At 41.7% G+C, this 19488-nt stretch overlaps 1 protein-coding gene across 7 annotated transcripts in view; it reads right to left on the bottom strand.

Moving 5' to 3' along the window:
• ARHGEF28 (Rho guanine nucleotide exchange factor 28) overlaps window positions 1-19488 on the bottom strand; it is a 309493-nt gene that overhangs the window by 130822 nt on the left and 159183 nt on the right. For 6 of the 7 annotated variants that reach the window (XM_079917337.1, XM_079917335.1, XM_079917334.1 and 3 more), the window contains 2 exons: window positions 16697-16749; window positions 16069-16129 (listed from right to left, as the gene is read on the bottom strand). In XM_079917337.1, the coding sequence (XP_079773463.1) occupies window positions 16069-16129; window positions 16697-16749 (114 nt within the window). Of the gene's footprint in view, window positions 1-1021; window positions 1524-16068; window positions 16130-16696; window positions 16750-19488 lie in introns of those variants that run through there. The other variant, XM_079917339.1, reaches the window with a different exon arrangement.

Genomic DNA, 19488 nt, shown 5'->3' with positions numbered 1-19488 from the left:
CGGTTGGTCATTCTGTTCTCAAGAGAGAATTCTGCTCCCCCAGGACAAAGCTACAGAGGCGGCCCACTTTCAGAAACACCTCTTCTGCTTATAAGCTCACAAAAATGTTTCTGTTTGAACTAAAAACATAACCACATAAAGTCCCTCTACAACACAAGAAAGGGCTACTCACTACCTTTCTAGTTTTGACAAACCTCAGAAGGCAACAATCACCATCTGCTGGGGACGGTGCACCGGGTACTCAGGCAACCTCCGCTGTTCCCTAACACCAACTTGTCCCTTGGTTTCCAAGACCTGCACCACAAGAGTGGGTTGCAGGTGAGGGGGAATAAGCAGCGTGAAGCCACTCCATTATTACCACGCTGCAAATAAATAGCCCTTCTGCCTCTGGCAGTAAAGCATTTTGCATACTTGGTAATTACCGTTAATAAACTTTTTAATATGTGATTGCATCCCCTGGAGAAACAGAGGCTTTCTTATTGAAATTACTTTCTTAAAATCCCTTCCTTAGAGCATCTACAAAATCAAGAAAGTAGAGTATTAAAGAAAGAATTTTGTTAGGTATAAAAAAACTTTTTTAATTAGCACACACTTGAAAACTAAAACACAAATGCAGCGGATACCCGGTACTAAGCGCACGCATAGTTCTCTGCACACCCCATAAAGACCAGACACATTTAAATCAACAAGACACTTTATTGTCAAGGTAACACCAAGGTAACTGAGCAAATGAATCCGAAACATTTACCTTGTACTAAACTCCCCCCCCCTTTTTTTTAAAGGAATAGCGCATGCACAATACAGCACAAAGGAAGATTTAAAGTGAAAGGAACACAAGAAGGATGAGTAGGTTTACCTTAGAAGTCTATCTATAAAATATTTATATTATAAGAGTTTTATAAAGACATGTATAAACATGCACTTATCAGAAAGAGTCTTGCAAAGCAACGAGGAAAAGAAAGGTAAGAATAGGAAGATGCCTGGCTTGGCTCTGGGGGTAGTAAAAGATCGCGCGATCTACCTTGTTTGGACGCCCTCCGTCGAATCTTCATTTTGGGGAAGGAAGGCCACGAGTAGTTAAAAGGTGAGTCCGAGTCAGAATCCATCTTTTTGTCTTGATGAAATCAACAGATTCAACAGCAGAGACTCAGGAAGAACTCGGACATCCCCAGCCAGGAGGCGAGTCTCCCGTGTGATGTAAAAGGAAGGAATGGGGCTGGGTGAAAGCTGCGAACACCGGGAGGGAGAGGCAATAAATGTTTTGCTTCCTTCAGGCGTTCAGGCATGTAGACCAAGAAGGAGGCTATAAATATGCAAGTCAAACTGGGAAAGTAAAAGGAGGCGAGCACAGCAGCTCAGAGTGGTACTGGTACACCGCAGTCCAGTTATTCAAAAGGTCACTGGGAGCAAATGAATCATTAACTCTCTTCTCGTTTGCTGGAAATGGAAATGAAGAAAAAAGGTAACCGCGAATTGAAAGAGAGCCGCCTGAGACTCAAGAAAACCCTCCCAATGCAGACGCCTGTTTTGGTCGGGAGCTAGAGGATCATTTCTCAGAAAAGCCACCCTGTGCAGCATGAGATAAAGGTTGAGGTTTATGCGTGTGGACAGCCAGAAAGCTCCAGTACACAGACAAATAAAGGCCGTCATACTCAGGGCAGGGATTTTTCCAGAGCAATCTATTCTTTCATACCATTGGCAGCTTTTCAGATCTAAGAGCCAAAACAACTCTGATAATTCATTTAACAATCCAGTCTCCCCATCCTTTTAATCCAAAAGGGCTTGGAAGCTTTAACTTTTAACCAGAATTGTACTTATTAAATTCATGTAAAGCCATCCACTTTACCGTTTAGCACAATTGGGGCGTTTTTTCTCAAATTGTCACCAAGTTTGGCCATCCGTCACAAGGAGCTGGGCGCCTTTGGGGCTCTGATCTAAACTCGCAGTCCATCTCAATGGAGCTAGCGACTAATTTACCACAAACCGACAGTTCTTACACAGTCTCCCTGAACAACTCGTCAGTAATTAGCATTCAGTAGAAGCCCATTACTGCCTCCCCATAAATCGTTGACACTGCTCAAACTTACTTCTCTAAACCCCCACCGGCGGGCGCACAGATACATGGGCCAGCATGGCAGCCAGGGTCTGCAGCAGAAAAAAAGTAGATCCCAAGTCTCATACGGGAGTCTCTTTTAAGCATTTCTTTTCACAGAAGTATTGTCTTTTGTTTTGAGGGCATCTGACGACCAAATAAACTAAAGGAGAGTGGAAACAGTGTGAGGATCCTTTCAACTCTGCAGACCTGGAACATGACAATATGTGTCTTAATTAACATTCATCTCTTTACTTCAATTATTTCAAAAATTGTTGGCACTCTCGTGCCATGCTGTGTGAGAAAACAGATGCATAACCTGCTCCCTGATAGCTAATCCTGTCTGACTGGGCTGGGGTTGGGTGAGGGGTACAGCTAGATGCGAAGGAAATCAGAATTACATACGTCACCTCTGTGTTCATATGGGTTGCTATGTAAATATAGCATACAAGTAGATCAGCTATAAGCTATGTAATGACAAGCATCACAACTGAATTAAAACAAAAAATATATTCTCTACTTTGTGACCTTTTATTTGAAGAATAAGTACATATTTTTCTTACTCAGCTGGAGCAACAGTAAGGAAAAATTACTCTCAACTCTACTATCAGATAAGAGAGTTTTAGTCCATACACAACTTTCTATAAGAAAATAGATAAAATCTTGTGAATGGGTTTCCATTCATTCTCAGTTTTAGGACTTAGAACACTGTAGGCAGCCGCTAAACGAATGAATGATTTACACAGTTAAGTCCCAACCCGTAGACAAAGAATCTTTATATGACAGCTGTAATATTTTTAGTAAATATCTGCTAATTGAAGTGTGTATCTTGACCAAAAAAAAATGCTATGCGAACTCTGGTAAAGTGTTTAAATATATATTTGCATTTTATTCATCATAACAGTGTCTACGTTTGCAAACAGCAGTACTGTTGGGTGGAGAAAACCCTTTGTTCTCTAAGGCTCCACACAATACTTGGGGTGTGCACAGAACTCTTGCCTGCCTGAGAGATGTCCAGAGACCCTAGGAAGGGAACCTCCACAAGTGTAGACAAGCACCATTTGGAAATGAAGGTACTGGGTCAGGAAATACTGTTATCTTTCTCATTATCATGCAAAGTAAAGTTTTAGAGCCACTAAAGTTTTAGAGCCACTAAACCTGGGATAAATCCCAGGTCAACAAACTACTGGAGTGCGCTGCTCCTCTCTTAAGCGTCAGAGACAGGTCAGAAGATCTTCAGGACAATGCAGAGATATGAAAGAACTTTGTAAAATGCAGTTCTTGAGTTGAGATGCCAGGTAGGTGCATCTCAATCTAATTATCCCCAAAGCCCAGTCCTTGTTGACCAATTCCATATCAACTGATGGTTGATATAGAAATTATTCTGGCAATAAAACTACTAGAATTACCCAACCAGTACACATGAGAAACCCAACAAGAGACTTTCCAATCTCACTTGCTTTATTATTTATTGACATGGTTTAAAGAATAAATTGAGTTTACTGACCAGCAGTGTGCACAGTTAACATAAAAAGTGGAGTATCAAATATTGCGTTGACAGTCTTTTTTTAGGCCAACTCGTTTTCTTACCAAAGAATTTCTCCTGAATATGGGTCATTTATCCTCCTTGTTTTCTACAGTAATTGAGTTTGTCCCAGCATTGGGTCAATGTGATTGCATTTAAATTAATTCAAGATGTTATTTACATCTCATTCATATTCAACGGCTTAATTTCTTTGCTTTCTCTGACGGGCTGATTGCAATTGCAGTTGGCAGAATTCAATGATATATCCCCAAGGCCACTTTCTCACCAGATATCATACAACCATGACAACATAAGAATGTAAATGATTTCATCAGCCTTACTGTGCCCGCTCTAATTAGAAAATCCTTTACTTAGAAAATAACCTCCATAAAGTCTCAATTATCCAGGACACATGCTGTCACCTACCTCTCAACAATGATAAAACTGAACCTCCCTAGAAGAGTATTTATATTTCAAGTTAAATTACAGTATTTGTACAGTTTTCTTATCCTCCAATGGGATCCAAAATTCCTTGAGGACAAAAACTGTGTTTTACATTCATATTTTTAAGGAGACTCAAGCTGAAAAGAAAAAGTACGGGATTTTGGAGCCATATATAGATGGTCGCCGGCTTATGATGGTTCAACTTAGGATTTTTCGACTTTACCGATGGTGCAGAAGCAACACGCATTCAGTAGAAACCGGACTTGGAATTCTGAATTTTGATCTTTTCCCAGACTGGCGATATGCCCTATGACACTCTGTCATGAGGCCGAGCAGTGTCAGCGAGTACAGATCCCAGTCAGCCACACGATCAGGAGGGTAAACACCCTCTATGCTTACAGCCAGTCTGTACCCATACAATCATTCTGTTTTTCAGTTTCATGACTGTATTCAATAAATTACGAGATATTCAACACTTTATTATAAAATATGCTTTGTGTTAGATGATGATGCCCAATTGTAGGCTAACGGATGTGTTCTGAGCATTTAAAATATGCTAGGCTAAGCCAGGACGTTCCGCAGGTTAGATTTATTAAATACATTTTTCACTTATGATATTTTCAACTTATGATGGTTTTATTGGGGCACGACCCCATCATAAGTCAAGGAAGATCTATATATCTGGACTCTGTCACTTATTTACTTAGTGGTCCTCACCAAGTCACTCATACCTTCTGATCCTCAGTTGTTTCCTATAAAATGGGATATCTATACTTCAAAGAGTTGTAGGGATCAAATGAGATTATAACAGTAAAGAACATACGTTTTCACTAAGTTTTAGTTTAAATGTTAACTGTAAATAAAGTTTCCCTTTCATTATATTTCTCTCCTATATTATAGACACTGAAAGATTCTTATCTTTATCTCAAGAGTAATAGCTTGATTTTCAAAACAGAGACACGGCAAAATGAAAAGAAGTTCCAAGGAAATCATACTGAGACAGAAAGAGGAGGATTTGTTTTGCTTTTCTGCTCCATTGTTTGACCACCAGAGACTACAGTTTTTAACACTGTTAAACATGATTCTTGGGGAAAATAATAATAATAATCAAAAAAAATACAGACAAAAGGCAGCAGGACCCATGATGCAAGGACAAGCCTATCCTGGATAATTTCAGCCTAAACAGTGACAATTTCATGTAGTTCAAGTTCCAGCATTAGGTGAAAGTCAGAGATGATCAAAGTCTTCCTCAAAAACCTCTTAGAAGGCACCATGTCATCACTCTAAGTTCAACAGAAACAGTTCTTTGCTGGAGAACATCGTTACCTCGGTCGGGCACCACAAGAAATGGTTGGCTTGGGCTTCCCTGGTGGCGCAGTGGCTGAGAGTCCGCCTGCCAATGCAGGGGACGTGGGTTTGTGCCCCGGTCTGGGAAGATCCCACATGCTGTGGAGCGGCTGGGCCCGTGAGCCATGGCCGCTGAGCCTGTGCGTCCGGAGTCTGTGCTCCGCAACGGGAGAGGCCACAACAGTGAGTGGCCTGTGTACCGCAAAAAAAAAAAAAAAAATGGTTGGCTTTCACTGAGAGGCCATGTTTTACAGAAAACAAAGGTCTTAAAAGCACAGCTCACATCCACGCGTAAGATACACTCACTGTGAGCCCCAGGGAGGGAAGCGCACATTCACGTCCAGCCTCATGCTCACTCAGGGCTGTTACACTCACTGAGTGCAGAACCACCTGAGGTTCAAATTATTCTTTTTCTCCCTATCTCCCCTCCCTGTTGTATTTTTTTAATAGAGCCTATAAAGTTGAATTCACATAAAATAGACATGAAGTAGGAGCATGGTACAATGGTGGTCATAAATTAGAAACCCAGGGTGCCACCATTCATAATACTACCTTACTTTAAAAATAAGAACATTTTTAATTCTTATCTACCTTAATTACCTTGATTTATTTGAACAAAAACTCTGCATGCCCCTCCGAAAGTTCTGATATGCCCCATTATGTCATCCTATTATCTAAGGGGGAAAAAACCCAGACACAACCTAGAAGTCCAACAAATGAAATTACCTGTATTATCATATACCCACATGTAATACAAAAAGAGAAAAAAATTCTCAAAAACACTTCAGAATAGGAAAATAATAGATTTTCTGACCAAAGTAACATATTAAAGAATTATGTTGTCAAAGCCTCCACCAGCATTTAGTATTGCTACAGATACAGGTTCTACTTAGCTGATTCCCTCAAGGAAATAAAGATCCTTGGTGGACCTCTTTTTGTCTTAAACACTGAAGTTCCTGGGCATAACCTGAAAGGAAAGAATTAGGACAAATTCACTAAGTTTTTCTGAATGATACATTATGAAGAATTTTGAATTTGTCCTGAAGAGGCAGCTGTGGATAGTAAATGTAAGGGTCCCTGGAGGTGGAAGAAGCAAGGTTATGGGCCATAAGTCTGGACAGAGAAAGGATGGAGGGGGAGGAAAGTATCTTGTTACAGCCTGAGGAGAAAAAAAATTCTTCATAGTAGGAAGAGCTGAGGCACCTAGGGAAGCAACATCTATGATTACATTTGAAGTTTTTTCTGATAATGTTCCAATTTTAATTTTTCCAAACCTTCGGAAAAAGTTTCTTACATGATATGGACTTATTCACAAACTTTTTTTTAAATCAATTTTAACATCAAAGTTCAACCTATTGTTCTATAGACTTTTACGGCCATTCACATGTAAATAAGTTAAAAGAGCAAAGAATTTAAATCGTTTTAATATAAGTGTTATCAAGCCTACAGTTCTGAAGCTGAAATTCACACAAAATGTGATGGATAATCCTGTTTGTTTGGGGTTTTTTTAAAGGGTGGGCTCATCTTGTATATGCTACTGGAGTATTGCTGCTTCTAGGCCCTCTCAACTGACACAGCGATGAAATATGTGTGTCCTAACCTAGGTATATACACGTACCTACAAATAGTTCCATACGCAACCATGTGTATCTATTTTAACTAATCATGAGTACATAGTGATGTCCACATCGCTCATTCATTAGCACATGGATCATTCTGGCCTCCTCCCCTTGCTTCTCTGTAAACTCCCACTCCAATAGTGAAAAACCTGACACCTACTCTCCATCATCCATTGACTTACTTATTTCCAGTATATATTAATAGTGGTATCAGAAATGTTAACCTGTACCCCTATGGGAAACAACTTTCTCACCTAGAAGACATGCTTATGTACAGTTTCTTTTGCTTTTATTCTTACAGACTCTACTCATTTCCAAAGTTACTGAGGTCTGCACCCTGCTCCCATCCTCTACAGTGAGGTTGTTTCCAAAGTTTTTAGTACAATTAGGTTGTTTTGTTACATTTTGCATTCCATCACAGGATCCTCCAACCTCTTAATTTTTTATTTGCACACACTGAAGTTTCCTCTCTGTGCCATAAAGTTCTATGGGCTTTGACAAATGCAGTGTCATGTATCTACCATTACAGTATCGTAAAGAATATTCACCACCCTAAGATAAAACCCCACAATGACAGGAATATGTAGAAAGGACACAGAAGCCAACTGAAAGAGTCCCTCATCACCAAAGCTAGAACACTCTGAATAAAGTAGTACTAGATGACTACCCAAAGTGTAAAATAAATATCCATGAATTTATACTGACATAAATGACTGAATAAATAAGTGAGAGGGATAAAAGTCTCCCATGGAGAAGAATTCCAAATAGTTTTAGACACTTTGCCCACAGGGAAGCATACAGATAACTCCTCATTCCTAAAGTGTGGGCTGCACATCATGACTTTCTTTCAAAGAACACGATATGGGAAGAGGAGTGGGGAAGAGTAACTTTACAGTGGAGAAACCTGACAAATGCTAGCTCTACCAGGTAATCAAGGTCATCATCAACACTGACAAGTCATGCCGATATTATATGCTATTGATATAATGTGATGGAAATGGCGCTTAGCCTCTGTGGTCTTCCTCCCCAAACCCATAACCTCAGTTTAATGATAGAGAAAACACCCCAAAATTACCAATGAAGGGACATTCTATGGAATACATGACCAGTATTCCTCAAAAATGTCAAGATCATCAAAAATAAGTCTGAGAAACTCTCACAGCCAAGGGGAGCCTAAGGAAACACAGCTGAATGTAATATGGTATCCTGGGACAGAAGAAGGAAACTAGATAAAAACCAAGGAAATCTAAATAAAGGATGGACTTTAGTCAATAATAATGTATCAAAACTGGTTCATTAATTTTAACAAATATACCATAATAATATATGATGTTAATAATAAGGGAAACTAGGGGAGTCTAGGGGACTGGGTGTATGGGAACTCTCTGTACCATCTTTGCAACTTTTCTGTAAATCTAAAACTGTTCTACAAAATAAAGTGTGAAAATGTGTTAAAGGATGGGGACAAAATGTACAGACTCTATGTTCATTAAATATTTGTGGAATTCATGCTCAAAGAAAGTGTGCATTGCTTATTCAGATACACAGAATTCAAGTCATGCATAAAACTCTATTTCCCTTTGCTTAAGTTCTGAAGTGAAGTTCCCATGTAGCTCTGAGGGAACTAATTAGACATTGAAAGATTATATGCTAAAAATAATTGTAATTTCTCAGAAACAAATAGTGTCACTTTGGGGTTAATATGTTCCTAAGAGTTAACCCTAATGAGGAGCCCCCATTGGACACTTGGGGGGTAGGTAAGTCTACTTCAGTTAGATCAGCAGAAACCTAATGGTAGATAAATTTCAAGAATCTGGATGAAGCCCAGCTCGCTTCCTCAAAGTTTGCTTCAATATTCTGGACACCTTTAACTTCACTCTTGATTCTGTTTTTTGTTTGTTATTTTAAATGTTATGAAGAAACAAAAGACTATTTACCCCAGGCTCTCGTATTCAGCATATGATTGCATCACTTCTTTCCTATGCTTTACACGTGTTCTTCCGAAGAATCTCATATTGAATAAGAAGAATAAGTTCTGTTGGATTTCTTGCCCATGACTGAAGTAAGAGGCCATGTTTCATAAAAATGTCTTCCAAATTAGGCACTCTAAAAGTTACAGCAAATTGTCCCAATAAATTGATAGAGCTCGTACTGCCTGGTAATGAAAGCTAACCAGAATCTTAATTGCCCTAAAGTCCCTTCCAAGGGATTAACCACTGGGTACTCAGCAAGCCTAAACACACCGACACTGCAATCAAGCCCGAAACCTAAGGATTCCCCTGTGCGGGCAATTCTTTCATTAACCGTCTGCACACACAGGTATTCCCAAGTGTTTCAACAAAAGAAAAGGGGACAAAATCCTTAAGTGGAAATTTAACTTTCCACAAAAAGCATTTACAAATACTATTTCCAGGATGTATTTCATATTTTTCATTTGTTTCATGTTTTATAAGGTAGTTGTAGTTTCCTTAAGATTTTATACTTGTTTGAAATTTATAATGATTTGATTTAATCAAAACAGAACCTTTAGGGACAGAAGCTCTGGAATTATTCACTAAGCTGGTTTGTTTGGAGTTGAGGATCCTGTTTTGGAGAATGAAACATTTAGAGTTCAGAGAAAGAACTGTCATTTTTTTCCCCCTCCTAGATTACATTTCAGAAATTAAGTTGGTTTGTGACATGAAAGAAAAAGGTGATTTAGAATACACGACAGCTAGGTTGGTACTACTGTCAAACATCAGGCCTCCTTGTAACGCCCTATGACATTGGTGTAAACAACCGTCCACTCCCTTCATCCCGAACTGTGCACCTCTTCAGTCCAATAAATGAATGTGACCGCAAACTACAATCACTTGATTCCTTCTTAATGTTTAAAAATAACCTTTAAAGGTTTAATCATCTCATTTAGGTTCAAGTCTTTAGGAAACTTTCAATGAATTTTTTTTGTTTTTTACCTTTCCCACGGATCTACCATGATGTTGACGGGGATCATCATTAAAAGTCTGCAAACCTAATACAAATGGGCTTCCATGAATTGCTTTTGTAACCAACTGAGATAAAAGTAGAACCACAATGCTCCAATTCCCAAAACACTGAAAACCCAGGAGGTCAGAGTGATTTCAGCAGAGCAGCGCTCCCTTAAGGAGCCATGTCATGGTTCTCAACCTTGGCTGTACCTGAGAATCACCTGGGAAGCTTCTACAACTCCTGCAACACAGGCTGCACTTCAGGCCAATTAGGTCAGACTTCTGTGGGGGTGGGACCAGGGCTTCAGGATTGTTTGTTAAAGCTCCAAGGTAATTCCAACGGGCAGGCAGAGTTCAGATAACAGAGTACTTAGATTAATTAGCGACTCCTAATCTTAACTCACTTTTATTTTGTTTTTAAACACATTATTTGTGATCAAAAACTAGGCAGAACATTAGACCTATCATTAGACCAGACAGCTTCCTAGCCTTGGGACTTGTTTAAAAAAAAAAAAAAAAACATAAAAAATTATAAGAAAAGACGATAACATGAAGACATTACACCTACAATAAGACTTTAGTTCCTTCACATTTCCTTGTCTGTAGTATTATATTAACCTGAAAACCCCTAAGTTCTTTTTTAACTTACGGGATAAAAGTCTGTCAATAAATATTCCAATTGTCTAATTTAAAGAAAAATGCTTTATTCGCATTCCACAAGGAGAATTTTATCCAGAGAATGAAACCACAAATAGAAAAGGCGGAACGCTCGTGATAAGAGAACCAAACTCAGCTTACACCACTCAGCAGAATTCCAGTAAGTTGGCAATTTCTTCTACCAAAACCAATTTTTAAAACCTCAACAACTGCAATAAGAAATTTTCATTGAAGTGAAGGAAAGGAATAAAATCTGAATCAGAACTTTTACAAATAACTGTGCATTCCGAGTGATCTTCTTGGGATATTTCTCCAGCCCCAGCCCCTTTATTTCAAAACCGAAACACTGGTAAGCTTTGGTTTGTGGTGGAAAGATGACCCCAAAAACAGAAGAGAAAAGAAGAAAATCTACCCAAAACTTTTGTAGCCCGGGGCATAAAGAGAGACCTGCCAGAAATTAGGCTTGAAAACTTACTTTTCAGAAGGCTAAGAGCTCTGCTAAGGTTACTCCCTCTCCCTTTTTTCTTTTCTTTCATGTTTCATGCAACAGTTCTGAGATCTCAATATAGATACACATGAGTTACGAAATAATCACAGCCGAAGGAGGACCAGCTTCCAGTGACATGGGTCCTAGATCTTAAGATTCCACATTTTGGACCTTGCTTCTGCAAATAAAGTTTCAAGATGTTTCCAAGCAACTTAAAATTGCTCTTTTATAAGGTTTTATAGCTTAGTAGCATCAATTCCATTTCCAAACTTTAAGTTAGTATAAGAAGAAAAGACTAACCTAATTAGTCCTACTTATTGGTGGTTTGCCAGACTAGCACTGTTGACTGCACCGTCTCCACCCAGCTCACCACCTAAAGCCATGGGCCTGGACTCTCCCAGACACACCCACAAAAGCAGATCTTGGATAAGGAGTTCCTGCTGCCCCTAGCATTCTGTTCTGAGGGACTGTTCTTTGGATCTCCCAATCATTATCTTCCAGTTTCCCTTTGGTGATGTTTTCCTAAGCTTCCTATGCGGGGTCTCTGTTTCTCTGTCTTGTCTGTGTCAGCTGGGTTGAGCACCCTGAAACACTGTTTGTTTCTGTTTCTGCTTCCTTCTCTTCCCGACTCGTCTGGATGAGTTTTTCTGGTATCAAGTCAGGTTTCCTTTCACATCCAGCTTTGGTTCATCTGTCTCCCTAGTGCCCACCTTCCCAGCCTCAACACCCACTAAGAGGTTTTCGCATATTACATATAAGTAATGAAGAGTAACAGCAAGGAAGTGACCCAGGGCATTAACCAATAACTGGGATTCGCGCCTCAGCATGTACTGACAATTGGGCCACTCTGTAAAATCAACAATACATATTATAAAAAGGAGGGTTTTGTTTTGTTTTCCTGGTCGATAAACACTTGTGGCAAGAATCTATGACATTTTCCCTTCTTCATACAAAAGTAATCATAGAAAAATGTACAGCATCATTTTAAGCTACCTTCTAAAATGAAGCTTACTTATGGCATATAATGTTACGTGAATAAATCAGGACATAGAATTCTATTGTTTACACGATCACAACTATGATCACATAAACACACCAAAATTCAATAGTAGCTGCTTTGGGGGTGGCAGAATGATAGGGCTGTTTTTCTATTCTAAAATTTCTAATTTTTCTACTGTGAGCATTTATTACTTCTGTAATTACAAAAGACAAAACTAATTTATTTTTTCTAAGCGTAACAATATGACGCTTAGAACCTCCGGCACTTGCATCAAGCTCTCTCTCCGCCAGCCAAAGAGCAGATACGGCACCACTTCCGGCCCAGCACTTCACGGTACCGAGACTTCACAGGCAGGAGGAGGATGCCAGCCGATTCCACCACCACTGCCCCCAGGGTCTCTACCTCCCTCCCACCTTCTCCCACGGGGAAAGTTAAACGTGCTCCGAGCTCTTGTCATAACACGTCGGTTTTACCAGTCCTTCATTTTTCCATCCAAATGGTCATACAATACACAGCTTGAGCCAGTAAAGTTCAAGTCATCTTCAGTCCAGTGCAGGCAGCGGCTGATAAATGACTGCAGGAAAGTCAGTTTCAATGTGAGTGTCACTAAATCTGGGCTGTCCCGTACAACCTCACTCACACTTGAATATCACTTGCTGAGGGAGCAGGAGTGTCACCCTCCAAGGGCTTCTGTAACCCACCTGAGACACTGGCACTCTTGTTTCACAGTCCTCAGGCACACACTTAACTTTTAACTGGAAATCTGAATTTCTAATCAGGCACACGGCTTTATTTTTTCAGATTCAACCTTTCAAAAGAAGAGTGTGCAAGACGTTTCCGGCTTTGCCAATCCAGTGATGGCTTATGCACCTTTGTTTGCAGCTGGTATTCCAACGGGGCAGCCAAAGCTCACCCTCTCCACTGTATTTCCCAGAGGTTGTCCACGTTTCCCGCGAGATGTCCGCATCACTTCTCCCTGGTACAACAGTCACAGCTGCCCACTGTTGCGCTTCTATTCCTTAATCATATTTAGCCCCATATCCTTGAGCCAAATGGACCCTTCCTTCCTTTTAATTTCCATATTGACCCATTTCATTTACCTTCTCTTCTACCCTTTTCTCCAGATGCTTTGCCCTCTCCCCGCACCCTACCTGACCAGAATGTGAAGGCACTGCACGCTGAGGAGTCTCACTCTTCACTGTGGCAGCGACAGAATCGGACCCCAGCGCTCAACTCATACCCTCCCCTTTGAGCAAAAGGCCAAGCCCTCACAGTTATCCACAGAGAGCGGGGCCCTCACTTCTGGACTCACCATAAATGTAATCTTACTATCACTACGCACTACTGTGGTGGTTCGGGGGCGCCAGCTTGGATGAGGTTACCAGCTGTTACCCACTGGAGACTTTATTCTTCCAATCAGTAGTCATTTTCAGCATATAAACTAATGGTGAGCTGGTTCCTGATGCTCATGGGCCAACGACAGCAATACAAAGGGAGCTTACGCTGGTGCTTCCCTGTCCAGTGTCAAAAATAAAGTTCAAAGGCAGTTCCTCAGTCACACTGGTCATACGTCCCATGCTATATAGACATATGTGGCTACCTGGCTATATCTGAATAGCGCGGATACAGAACATGCCCGTCATCACAGAAAGTTCCACTGGAACGGCGCTGATGTCGTTTATGAGATCGCACTAAACTCATGTCACACCATTTTGAATAACACAAATCAGCAAAGACATATACCTCAATGCCACGTTTATCAGCACTTCCTTAGAGACCAAGCAGAATATAAGCACATATAAAGTAGAACAGTTTAGAAGCGGCCACGGGGAAAAGCCATTTCCGGTTCCAGACACCAGCTTACCACCTAATTCTATTATGTTCTTTGCATAAAATCAGGTGACCTTTTCTAATCCACCAAGTTTAAATGAACAACAAAGCCAATGTTCGCACAAGGGATAACCATTCATAGACCTTCTCATAAATCACCGGATTAATGTCATACACGCTCGTCTCTCTCAAATTCTTTATCACGTCCCTCCTCAGACACGACATTACTGACAAAACACCCCGATCAGGTCAGGCTACTGCAATGTCCGTAACATGTGCCTTCCTACCCAGCAAGGATACCGGTTTGAGAACGGAGTGAATTTTTGAAGTCTAACATGAAAATAATCCTGCTATCTAATACTTTTAACAGCCAGCACTCCTCCCCCACCAGCAACCTGTCTCGGTAAACATTCTTCAAAGCGAACATTCCTGGGAGCATGATGCAATCTGGAGATGAGACATCCTGCATGCGTGAGCGGCAGTCGAGCTCTGGGCTTCAACAGCCCGCGACACTCACCCACGTGGGCACGTTTGCTTTCATTTCTCCTTCCTCTTCCCCTCTTCTGGAAGTAAATCATTACTCTTACCTTCTATAGCAGAAATATTCAAGGTGTGCACAAAGCCCGGTATGATCTAGTTTCTATTCCAATTTCAGTAGCACCTCACACAAGGAGAGCCAGAAAGCACCTCTGGCTTGTGGCCAAACTACAAACAGCACAGCCAGCCGATGCTGAGGGTGCTTCCTCCTCACCCTGCTTTATTCTTGTAACTGCTCTGTTGCATGCCTGCACTCCCCAGGGAGCCCCCTGCACCACCAGGCTCCGCAGGCCACCCACCTTCGCTACTAAGTTCACCCAGGGAGCTGTCTTGCTTTTCCTTGATTTCACATCAGCCCAAGCACTTGGTCACTGCCATAGCCACCACCACACCCCTGCCACTCCCAAGACTGCTCTGCCCAGGCACCTTCCAGGTGTGTGAGCTGCTGCAGCTTCACTGAGCCGGAAGAAACCAACTGGGCAATCTCTGGATTACCTGCTTCCCCCTTATCAGCCCCAGACCATCCAAGTGCCCGGACAAGGCATCTGCTGATAGCCCAGCCTGTGTATGTCCTCAAACCCCCAAGAGCTTCAGCAGGCTCTAACTCAAAGGTTAAGTCTGGAGCCCTGATTAGCCCTGAAGAATTAGAAAATGCCCGAGGAGGAGATTTGGGGAGGTGCCCCTTGGGGAGTGGTGAATTACAATGCTTGTGAGCAGACAAGAATTCCCAGGGCCAAGGGGAGAAATACTTTCCCCTTGCCAAGGGAGCTCCTGGTTCCTTTGAAGGGACACCCACATCAGATCCATGACCCAAGATAAGCATCTGGTCTTTTCCTGAGGCCAGGGGATAAGATCACACAGGCTCAGCTCCAAGGGCCCCCCCTACTGGGTATCAAAATAGGATAGCGGTAGGGCTTCCCTGGTGGCGCAGTGGTTGAGAGTCCGCCTACCGATGCAGGGGACACGGGTTCGTGCCCTGGTCCGGGAAGATCCCACATGCCGCGGAGCGGCTGGGCCCGTGAGCCATGGCCACTGAGCCTGCGCGTCCGGAGCCTGTGCTCCGCAACGGGAGAGGCCACAACAGTGAGGCCCACGTACCACCAAAAAAAAAAAAAAAAAAATAGGATAGCGGTAAACTTGGGGATTCTGAGGCCAGGCAGGATGAAGTTATGAGTCTCAACTGCCCCATTTACCCTCTACCAGTGGGCTCAGTCGCCATCACCTGAAACGGAAGCTGGTAGTGCCAACCTCATAGGAATAACAAGGTAACATATGACAAGCCCCGAGCCAACATCTGACTCAGAGTAAAACTGTCTAGAAAAGCTTGGATTGCTTTCTTTGTTTTGTTTTGTTTTTTAGAGTGTAAATGGAGATTGAATGCCTGAAGTCATAGTATTATAACTGATGCTGCAAAAAAAATTTACCTGGGTGGGTTTCAAGAAATAGACAAGGCCCCCAGGAAGGAAGATTTTATTTCTAAGTAGATTTTCTTCTTGTCGCCTGCATACCTGGGTCTGTGATACCCCCATATGCATGCTGGGGGGAGCAATATTTTGGAACATACCCAAATATAGACTGTCCTGGTCTTCATGTTCATTCAGTTGAACCACTGGGCTTTTCACACGCTGGAAAAGATAAAGTCAGGTGGCTTTTTTACAAGTTACTTACTTGATAACAGTAATGTTTATTTTTGCAAATGAAAAAACAACCTAAGAAAACATCAGTAAAGACACGTTACATGTGTCACCACACATAAACAGAAAACTAGTCTTGTACGTAATATTAAGAGCTAGAAATAAGGGAAGAATCTGTCCCAAGCTGATGCATGCCTAAAAGCTATCGATAGGTTATTTTATATTCAGAGAACATCTCCCAAGTTCATTCCTGCAATGGCATTGTTGGCAAACATCTGTAGATATCATCTTCAAGTACAAATTTTTGGAAAAGGTATACAGTCATCTTGCATATACAACTACGACCCAGAAAGACAGCTAGGTTTGCTCATTAAGAGCAGAGATCTAAAATTCGATAAAGGAAGCAATTTCAAGTTATTCTGAATGTGCCCTGGGACATATCCCTGAGGGGTTTTTTTGCTTTGGGTTTTTTATCCTATGTTTATTACTGCTAGGTCTTCACTTCTACTTCGACTCTGGAGAGAAGCACAAAGATGAAAATGGGCAGGGAATCATTACCTTTACATTCTCCTCTCCAGGCGATGATCTGCTGGACACTGAATTCTTAATCTCTGCAAAAGGAATAATTCTTATCAGGATCTGCTGATAGGAATTTCCATTAAAAAAAAAAAGGAAGAAGAATAAAAAGGGAAATAAAAAAAGAAACTAGATGACAAATGCAAATGAGTTGCTCAGAGCCGTCTGTGTGGAGCTAGGTTTTAGATTAGGCTTCTTAAAAATCAACTCTCCGAAGAGCAGAGTATCTGATAACCTGACAGCCCACGCTCTGGTATTATTTGTGTGGACCAAGATGTAAACAAGTCCAGGAGCTCTCACAGGAAATCCTGGGGAAGACAATGATTGTTAAATAAACAAATGCCCCTGATTCAGAAGGAAGGCTGTGCACTGACCGAAGCCTCTTCAAAACAGCACAGATTCTAAGGACGTGACTCGTACCCACCTGAGGAAATCTCACGTCTCCTTCCTCAAGTGCCACCGATTTCATGTTTCAAAAGAGCCTAATTCATTCTAGATGAGGTTTGGTTTTCCCTTGCCCATTGTTTAATGTCAAGAACATCAGCACAGCCCTTGGGCTGGGACCTCAGACAGTGCCAGGCTCTGCACTAACCAGCCCCATGCACACTGGCGGCCTTCGCTCTGAATAGAGGCTTTCCTGGAAGCATCAGTGGTCATGATGTTCCGGGATGAACAGAAGGTCCGCTTAAGGTGTGCTTTTTCTCTGTGTCTTGATTGATTGGTTTTCTTCCCAAATACTCAGTTGCCCGTAAACAAGAGCCACCGTTATTGAAATAACCACCCAAAGTAGGTTTGGGCCTAAGGAAAACAGAAGTGTTGGGCGCTCCTAACAAGGGCAGCTGGATGGAAATCTTCACCCTGAATTTGTATTAATATACAACACTGTGGGCCCAGGCCCTCTTCTCGACCCCTCAGCTTCCCTGCCCCCCAGGCCCAGCTGGATGCCAGTTCTGGGGAGCCCCTTAGTTTCCCCACCAGGTCCATTAACTAGGCATTCCCTCCCACACTTTGCCACTCCTGTTAATTTCAGTCACGTGAGGCCTCAAACCTCCAAGTGGATTTATTCAAGCCCTTCTTACTGCCTGGCAACAATGCCAGTTTCCATCCATGTTTCTGCTTAGAAAAAGTATAAGGTTTTCGTTTAGGTGGCTTTCCACGATGAATCTTAACAAGGTAAGGATGGAGCAGAGAAGCCAACAGACACAAAGTCATGATGTTTTTTTTTTAATCTGCATAACAATAACTTTGAATTTGCTTTATATCAAGCAAGTTAGTAAGATATCTGCCCTCCACAACAGTATATTGCTCTTGAATTCATAATGCATATTAGCTTCTATGATGAAAAATGAAAGGGTAATAGCCTCAATTTCATGTGGTCATGTCAGCTGACCTCTACAGGGAGTAAGGACAAGGCTGTAGCTGACACCCAGCCTGGGCAGCCTGTGCTCCTCAGCAACCCCACCTACCTTTACATGCACACCCCACAAAAGGCCTCCAGGTGGCAGCAGAGTACCATCTGCAGAGCAAGAGGGCCCGCGATGGGAATGTCAAAATGAGACACCTTCACCCTTCAAAAGCCTGCTGTTTAAGCACCGAAGTCCAAAACACTATATTAAGAGAAAGTTTTCGTTCTACTGCACAGATGCAGAAAACTGATGTGAAGCACCTACTATAGTGTTTACCATATGGGAGCACAGCAGGTCTTCTGTTTTAAAATACATATACCCAAATCCTAAAAATTGGGTGAAGGAGGGTAACTAGAACTAAAGTTTCAACAGACACATCTGCAGAGACAGCAAGAGAGTCACACACATTTTTACTGCCCGTCACTGGATATTCCTTTAGAGACATAGCAGACCATATGCTTTTAAATGATAACAATTCTGCATTTCTAAAGAATTCTGTACCTACAACACTGATGCAGAAGAATAATACACATTTTATTCAAGACTGCTGATGAAGAAGTCAGGTGATCCACCTGTAACAACAAAGGATGTGTTCACCCAGTAATATGTTCAGAGTCCCCTCCAGTGGTATGTTCAGATTCCAGCTCCCTACCCCTCTCAAAAGGCTAGTCTTCATACGCTGCCAGCCTACATTTTCCTTACAGTCTAATGCAATTTTGTTCAATATTCAAACAAATACTACAAACTATGTTAAAATAGACATCTTTATAAAACGTATAATCATTTTTAAAACAACTCTCAAGGTTATAAAACTATCTCAAAATCATTAAAAATATTTGTCGGACTTCCCTGGCAACGCAGTGGTTAAGAATCTGCCTGCCAATGTAGGGGACACAGGTTCGAGCCCTGGTCCGGGAAGATCCCACATGCTGCGGAGCAACTAAGCCCGTGCGCCACAACTATTGAGCCTGAGCTCTAGAGTCCACGAGCCACAACTACTGAAGCCCGTGTGCCTAGAGCCCGTGCTCCGCAACAAGAGAAGCTATCACAGTGAGAAGCCTGTGCACCGCAACTAAGAGTAGCCCCCGCTCACCGCAACTGGAGAAAGCCTGCGCACAGCAACGAAGACCCAATGCAGCCAAAAAAATTTAAAAAATAAATTAAAAAAAAATTTGTGACAGGATAATCATGTATCTTTAATTAATCTAGGATGATACAGAACTATATCTTAGAGCTTTTAAAGAATTTGGCACTCCTTCCACCAGAGTTTAATTAAATTGCTCCAGGAGAGTTTCTGCTAAATGACGAGGATCCTTTTACACTCACCCACTGCACCACCAACTGCACAGTGCAATCAAACCACTCATT

This window comes from Stenella coeruleoalba, assembly GCF_951394435.1.
Source record: "Stenella coeruleoalba genome assembly, chromosome: 3".
Taxonomy (NCBI): Eukaryota; Metazoa; Chordata; class Mammalia; order Artiodactyla; family Delphinidae; genus Stenella; species Stenella coeruleoalba.
Note: the sequence above shows the minus strand (reverse complement) of the source record. Positions and strands in the feature narration are given on the sequence as shown.